At 49.7% G+C, this 7,762-nt stretch overlaps 1 protein-coding gene across 1 annotated transcript in view; it reads left to right on the top strand.

Moving 5' to 3' along the window:
• The window catches only part of TMEM212 (transmembrane protein 212), an 11,909-nt gene extending 8,758 nt beyond the window's left edge, over window positions 1-3,151 (top strand). Inside the window, exons 4-5 of the mRNA XM_006021731.2 lie at window positions 1-163; window positions 3,131-3,151. Of these exons, the coding sequence (XP_006021793.2) occupies window positions 1-163; window positions 3,131-3,151 (184 nt within the window). The remainder of the gene's footprint in view (window positions 164-3,130) is intronic.
• Window positions 3,152-7,762: the final 4,611 nt, after the last annotated feature.

Below are 7,762 nucleotides of genomic sequence, written 5' to 3'. Positions count from 1 at the left end.
CTACACCAAATTCACAGCTATCTGCAAGGACCCATTGTCCTACGAGTGGTACCATCTAGTTTTACAAATACTAGACCTTTGCTCCAGTTTTGCTATGTTTTGTGCATCTTTAGCTTTTGTCATCAAGCTCACTGTAAGACTACTCCAGTTTGGACATTTAAATGTGAGTATTAATCAATGATTAATTTAACACAGTGACTCTTGCTACCATATATGTCACTCCTGCTCAAGGGAAAACCAGATTGTGAATTCACTTTATACCAAATTTACACATCAGTACTGAAGTTAGTAGAATTAATTCAGATATAGACCATTTGAAATGAGATAAGAAGTTGACCTTCAGTATCCTTTGCACCCAAACACTGTTTCAGCTAATGGCAATATTCCTTTAGTATATACAGCAAGGCCTTCTCATTACAGGGCTCTTATTCTATCAAACAGAGCCTTTCCTTGCACTTTAATGGGAACTGAATCTGACCCATCAGATCTGAATAGCAGATTTCAGTTTTCATCCTCCCTTATGACTGAAATGATGGCTGGCTATACCACATAGCTAAAGCCAGAGCAGACACCGACATGTTACCTGAATAACAAAGCAAAAGGTAAAAAGTCACCAGTTAAAAGGTATCACTGCACCCTAGCCAGAGCTTTTATAGGCACCAGCTTCTGAAAAGCATGAGAGGACTCAAAGCTGAGGTACAAGCCATATCAGAACAAACCTCTGGATAATTAGGGACTATACTAACACCCTAAGCCATACCTATCAAGTGTCTTCCATAACGAAACACCCCACTTATTTCCAAATCATACTTAAATGCAGGTGAAGTGGGAGAGGTCAGATGGGATCCATTAGACATTAGAAAACCTTATCTTTGTTAAAGAAAAGAATCCCATTTTGTTTCAAACAAACCTCTTTTGTTTTTCCCTTCTCCGCAACCTTTATTAAGAGCCAGTTCTGCTCCCAGTGAAATAATGGCAACATTTCTGTCAGTCTCAGTAGGTGCAGAAATAGATTCCTTTGAGGCATACAGAAATCGAGTGCAATAACAAATGATCATTGCCTGTACCTCTGCCGTCAACCTCAGGCACACCATGGTATATTTGTATCAGACATGTCTCAGCTCTGTCAAAAGCAGATTGTAAACTACTCGAAGCAGGGACTGTGCCTTCTTATTTGGCACTATTGGCACTTAGCGAATAATAAATCATGTCATATAAATGGGTATTGAATGGCTACAAGCTTAATGAGAAAGTTGGAAGCATTAAGCCTAGTTTAAAGTATGGGTAGAAAGGCCAAAAGAGCATGCAATCTGTAGTGCTGGACAGCTGTTGAATTTCATATTTCCCCAGAGCTATATTAATAATGTTCATCATTTTCATGCCCTCCGTGGTATTTTTCAGAGGACATGAATTGATTCTTTGTTAGTTAGACACAGCTTCCCTTCCAACATGCTTCCATTGCACATTTCCCCATCCCCTGGTTCCTGCATTCAGCTGCAGTGTTAACCACTTCTAGACTACTTCACCAAGAGCTTCCTGTAAAAGCTGAGCAACCTGGCCCCAAACCAGCAATTTAAGCACATGCTTAAATCTATGCACATGAATGGTCCCCAGGAAAGACAGGAGTACTATTCGCAAGGTTGAGCATTTTGCTGGACCATGACTAGAGAACTAAGCCCTTGGCAGAATCAAGACTCAATGGCCCAAAAATTCTCTCCCAAGCGCATAGTCAGTATTTTGCCTGCATGGATGAGGCTGAAAAAGAAAATTTGAAAGGTGTAATGCCAAACTACTACAATGAGCTCAGTTATGACAAAACAGTCTTGCCTCCCCGTATCTCACTCAGTGCTACTCCAGATCATTAGCAGTACCTGTGCATGGCACCCAAATACAGAAGATCGGTTAGAAATAATACAGCCTAAAGGAACAGCAAGGAAGCGTGCCAACCTGACAGTGGGATTTCATTTAACAAGCACAGATTCAAGTGTGGAAATCAAGTATGAAACAGTCGTAGCCAGCATTGTCTACATTCTTGGAGCAGCACTGAACTTGCAGAAAGAAAAGAACAGAGACACCAGCCCAGACACGCTCCAGCTGTCTGTAACTAGCGCTTGCCTCCTTCATGAAATATAGCTCTTCAGCTTGTTTTCATTTCATTATTGAATGTTATTTTTGCACCTCAGAAAAAAACAACAGAAGGAAAGTATTCTTTAAAATACTTTAGGCTTTTTCTTATGATAAGTATATGAAAACTAGAATATTTCTTTCCTTTCTATAAGAGATCCGAGTAATCCAAGTATAGCCTTTAAAATGGTGCACATGAAGTCTACAGTATTATTAGTCAAACATCTGTTTCCCAAATAAGGCCCCCCTCTTTCTCAGAACCAGCAGCATTTGCGTAGCTGTGGTGGTTATTCTCATAATTTGTGCTCATTTAGTATTGTGCAACGTACAATTAAATAGCCATATAAAACACCCACAGGTCAAGCTACTGCTGCTACAGGTAGCCTTACATTTCACACATTTTCTTGCAAAACGTTGCAGCCCTCTTCTTTTTTGAATGCTTATTTGCTTGTTCTCTAGCATTCTGTTTAGGTAAGCTATAGATATCTACTGGTCAGGCAACAACGTACTCAAAATATCAGGCATTTAATGAATTTATTACAGCCCTGAGCCTTTCCTCCATCCCCTAACCCTGGAGAAAGCCTGTGAGAAAACAGCTCAGTAGTTCTGTTTTGAAAGCATTCATTTTCAAAATGTGACAATTGTTTGTTTGTTTTTTCCTTCTCCACCAAATTTTGCTCAGAGGGGAAATGCCAGCACTGTCACCCCACTGTACAGCTGGGGAAACTCCACCCCACCCAAGAGATGCAAATCATTGCTACATAAAGATCAAGCTAAAAACTTCTGAAATAAATAAAATCATGACCTTGCAATAGCAGGAACTAATAGACTTCAACTGAACCCTCATTCAGTTCTCAATAGTCCTCAGGCAAAATTAATCCAGCAGTTTATATGTACCAATATAGTTAGATGTAGCAACACATCTTTCAGTGATAAAGCATTTCATTTTATAAATTGCCAAGGGCATTCAAAATAATAAAGTCAATTTTACCTATTTTTTTTCTAGGGGCAAAGACATGTATGGTAAACCATCATTTTCGGACATTTCTGCACATCTCTTGGACTACTATAGTACAGTCTTTGGTAGAACACTTTTCAGTTAACATGCGGGTATATTTTTATTTATTTTATTTCTCCCTCAAAACGTTTTTTTTTTAATAAAGAGTTGGTTGCACTGCTCTAAATGTGAAAGTTTTAAGCCTTAACCAAGGTTACTAAGTATATGGACAATACTGAATATCTACATTGAGATTTAAAAAAACAACCAAACAAACCAAAACTAGTTCCACTACTACAAATCCATATCCATGGATTTGTCTGCCTCTGCTCTATCTGTTCTCTCTTTGACAGGTGCCCTCACTCTCAATTAATGATGACTAAAGTATATATTCAGCCACCTCAGAAAGAAAATAGCTTACAGCTTCCACCCAAATGCATTCAACCTTTACAACAATCATGTTCCTCTAACAGGCTAGGGACAGACATTCAAAAAGCTGGACCCTGAATTGATTCAGTCTTTGCAGGTTAGTCTAACCTGCAAAGATGGAACTGATTCGCAAGTGCACAGACATTCACGTTTAATTCTGGAACTGCAGGCACATGCTTGCAGTGGCTCAGGCTAGAAACCAGGGGGCGCTAGAGCAGCCTTCCCTTCCCTTTGCAGCAGCCACAAGGCTGGAGGGAAGCTGACCTGGGGGGCATAGCCAGGCCCCTGCAGGGGCTAAGTATGAGTGTGGAGGGATTTAAACCCCCACCCAGGCCTGAAGGGACCCTGGCCAGGCTGTGCCTGGAGGAGTAAGAAGGAAGCAGCCCTTGCCAGGCTTGTCCCCGAGGCCAGACACTGTCTGAGGCAGCACCTCGGGCAAAGGTGGGGGCCAGGGGGTGGGGATTAAACTCTCCTGTCTCTAGGTGGGCATGGGACTCCAGACAGGGTCTACCCAGCTTTCCCTCCTGCTCTTGCTCAGGTGGTGGGGGGCCTGGCCAGAGCTGCATGGCCTTGCTTATCTACCCAGGGCTGGGACTGCAGTTGGGCTGCAGAGCTGAGCCCAGCCAGCCTGCGGGTGTTGCTGAGGGTGGAGGCAGAGGGGCAGCCCAGGCTGGGTGTGTATGGCCAGATTGCTCATGGCTCCCCATGCCCAAGCCAGCTAAGAAGGGCTCCTCCCAACCCACTGGGGCTGTATGGTAGCCCAGCTCAGGAGCACGGTTAGGGCCTGGCTGGGGAGCAGGCTTCCTGGACCAGCGCAGAGGTACTAGAGGGCCCCGAGCTCGGCAGCTGCCACCACACTTCCTGTCTGGTGCAGCACCAGGGGCTGCAGGCACACAACCGGCTGTGGGCTGGCCAGGGCCAGGAGTGACTGTTCTGCCCTCCTCACCTCCAGCTGCCACAACCACACTGTAGCAGGCTCACCTTTCAGAGCTTGGGTTGAGTCCCAGGCTTGAGATCCTGCTGTTTTGATTGGTGGAGCCCATCCACCAATCAGGAGGCAGCAGGAGAAATAAAGTCATGCCCCTTTCCTGAGGGGAGGGAGAGAAGAGCTCCCTCGGACCTGATTGTTGACTGTAAGCTGTCAGGTCCGGAAGACTTCAGGGGCGGAGCCCTGGAGCGTATAAAAGGAGCTGCGTGCCAGCATGAGCGGAGATGCTGCGAGGGACTCAAGAAGAGTGGAGCAAAGAAAAGCTGGGGAGCTCTCCTTCAGCGGGCAATGGGCCCAAGGCTCCTGAAGCTGCCGCTGGAGGAGCAGCCTTGGGAGCGATACGAGACCGCATGGGCTGTTGACAGCGCACAGGGACGGTGCGTGGAGACCCAGCCCTGGGAGCAGTGTGAGGCTGCTTGGGCCCATCATGGTGCATAGTTCGGTGCACAAAACCCAGGCTTTGAGAGCTGCAAGCAGTGGCTTGAGCCTGCAACCCCATCAGGGCCTTGGGGCTGCGGTGAGGCGGTTCAGACCTCATCTCCCAGCAAGTGGCCAGGTCCCATGGTGCACAGGGTGGTGCGCCAGCTTGAGCCTTGGGAGCCAGTGGAGCCTGCTTGGGTTAGCCACCTGGCGTGAGGACAGCTGGCCAGAGCCTGAAGGGCCCGGCCTGTGCTAAGAGAGCCCTCAGTGCCAAGCCAGGGCACGGGAAATGGTAGTGCTGCATCATGAAGCTCAGCACCCAGGACCAAGCAGCAGTGGTGCAGCAGCTGAGAGGAGCTGAGCCCTCAATGCCCAGAGTGGGGCACAGGGTGGAGAGAAGCCCAGCGGCACAGGAGAGGCCTGGAGAGGCACTCCAGCAGAGGAGACCCCATTGAGCTCAGCCCTGACCACCGCCACCTGAGGGAGCATGAGTCATTGGGCCCTTGGGTCCCACCAAGGGAAAGACATTTGGGGCAGGCAAACCCAGAGAAGGGGCTGAGTGAGCAGCCCCGCCCCGCCCCACCCATTCAAGGCACTAAGGGGAGGGGCCCTTGGTGCTTCCTGGACACCTCCCCCCACACAAGGGACCCCATTGGAAAGAGCACTATCTCTTGCCATGGGTCAGGGACTGTATTAAGGAATAGATGTTATTAAGATTGTTCATGTTTGCGCCTTATATTTTGCGATTGAAATGTTGTATTGTGATGTTGTAAGTAGTGTTATTTAGGGTTTGACCTTGCTTATTGGTTAATGTTCGCTGTGTAAATACATGTAGATGATATTTAGTCTTACGTTTATGTATATTATAACTCAATAAATTGTATATAGTTAAGAACTTTAGGCTTGGGCTAACTCTACAGAGGAAAGTGGGCTTGGGCAACTCTATAGAGGAAAGAGAGATCTGCTCGAGATTCTGGCATCCCTCTCACAGCACCCCTCCCACCTATTCATCCCATCCTATTGAGAACAGGGCATACCCTTAGGTGTATCCAGGTTACATTTTGGGGGCTTGTCCGGGATTTGGGGCAGGCAATTTGCTGCTATAGGTGCTGTGCTTCTTTATAGAGGTCCCACCCTAGAGATATATCGGACCCTAGTGGTTCCCAGGCTTCAGGGGGCACTAGTGCCCCAGGAGTCTCAGGGTCAGAGACACTGCTTCAGGGTCAGGGACACTACCTCCTCCAGACTGGGTCTCTATTCTATGGCAGGTCCTCAGAGACATGGCGGAAACCTCAAAGGATAGGGCCGTTTATAAACGACTGCAGAATTTTTCGGGGGTATCCCCTTTCCCCCTGGGGGAAGAGGACTTTGACACTTGGCAAGCCCACATCCAGGAGACCTTGTTAATGTGGCAAATCCCTGAGGAGAAAAAGCGGCGTCAACTATTGAACGTACCCGTGGGTGTACCTGGGTTACAACATCATGCCACTCTGGGTGTGGGGACAGGAAACTTCAGCTCCATGGCTTCTGCCCAGTGCGTGGAGCTCTGGCTCCAGCTCCTGCCTTGGAAGGTGGAAGGCGTCTGAGTGAAAGGCATCCAGGAGCTGCAGATGGGACTCCACGCACTGCACAGAAGCCACTGGGCCTGGCAGGGCTATTTTTCTCCCCTCACCTGCAGCTGCGGCTCCTGCCTGTGTCACACCATGCAGTGCCGATTGGGACAGGGGAGCTTCCTTCAGCTGGGCCATTTCTGCCCAGCTCAGATTGAAGCAGCCAGGGTGAAGGAAGCTTCCCCACCCCGAGTGGTGCTGCACAGTGTGACAGAAGCAGGAGCCACAGCTGGAGGTGAGGGGGGAAAAACAGCCCTGCCAGGCCCAGCAGCTTCTACCCAGCACGTGGAGCTCCAACTGCATCTCCCAGATGCCTTCCACCTTCCCAGGCCTCTGGGGGCTGGAGCCAGAGCTCCATGTGCAGAGCAGAAGCTGCAGGGCTGAAGCTTCCCACCTCCCACCCAGAGCAGCATGGCGTGGTCACAGCAGCGGCAGCTGGAGGTGAGGGGGACAGAACAGCCTCCCTAGCCTGGGCCAGCTTGCAGCTGATTGTGTGCCTGCAGCCCTGGGTGCTGCACAGGGGTTGCTGCCGGGCTTGGGGCTTGCCAGCACCTCCAAGCTGGCTCAGAAAGCCCACTCCCCAGCCAGCCCCAGCCTGTGCTGTCGGACCGGGCTGTCACACAGCCCCAGTGGGCTGGGAAGGGACCTGCACCCACAGGCCGGCCCCGCAGGGTCCTTCCCAGTCAGCTGGGGCTCCATGAGGGCCCTGCCCAGCTTGGGCATGGGGAGCCGCACAGTCCTTGCGCCTTAGCCCATGCTGCAGCCTTCTGGGAAAGGCGACCCCAGTGACCCAGCTTGGGCTAGCCTCTCCACCTCCTTCAGCAGTGCTCATAGGCCGGCTGGGCTCAGCCCTACAGCCCCAACCACTGGTGAGGCAGATGGATGGTGAGGGCCATGCTGACCATCTCTGGTCATGCTCCCTTCCCTGCCGCTGGAGCGGGAAGGGGGAAATAGCTGACGGGGGCTGCAGTCCCCAGTGTGTGTGTGTGGCGGGGGGGAAATAAACCCTCTCCCTGCTCCCTTTGCCTCAGTGGACCTGGCTGTGCCCCTGCCCCTGCTCAGGCTAAAGAGCAGAGGGGCAGGGCCAGCCCTGCTCTCTGGAGCAGAGAGCACAGCCCTGCCCAGGGCTGCAAGGCATCTGGGATACTGGGGGACTCTGATTTAACTTCAAGCAGGAAGGAGTCTGGGACAGAA

This window comes from Alligator sinensis, unplaced genomic scaffold (genome assembly GCF_000455745.1).
Source record: "Alligator sinensis unplaced genomic scaffold, ASM45574v1 scaffold379_1, whole genome shotgun sequence".
NCBI classification, from domain to species: domain Eukaryota; kingdom Metazoa; phylum Chordata; order Crocodylia; family Alligatoridae; genus Alligator; species Alligator sinensis.
The sequence above is the reverse complement of the archived record's forward strand: the minus strand, read 5'-3'. Positions and strand labels throughout refer to the sequence as shown.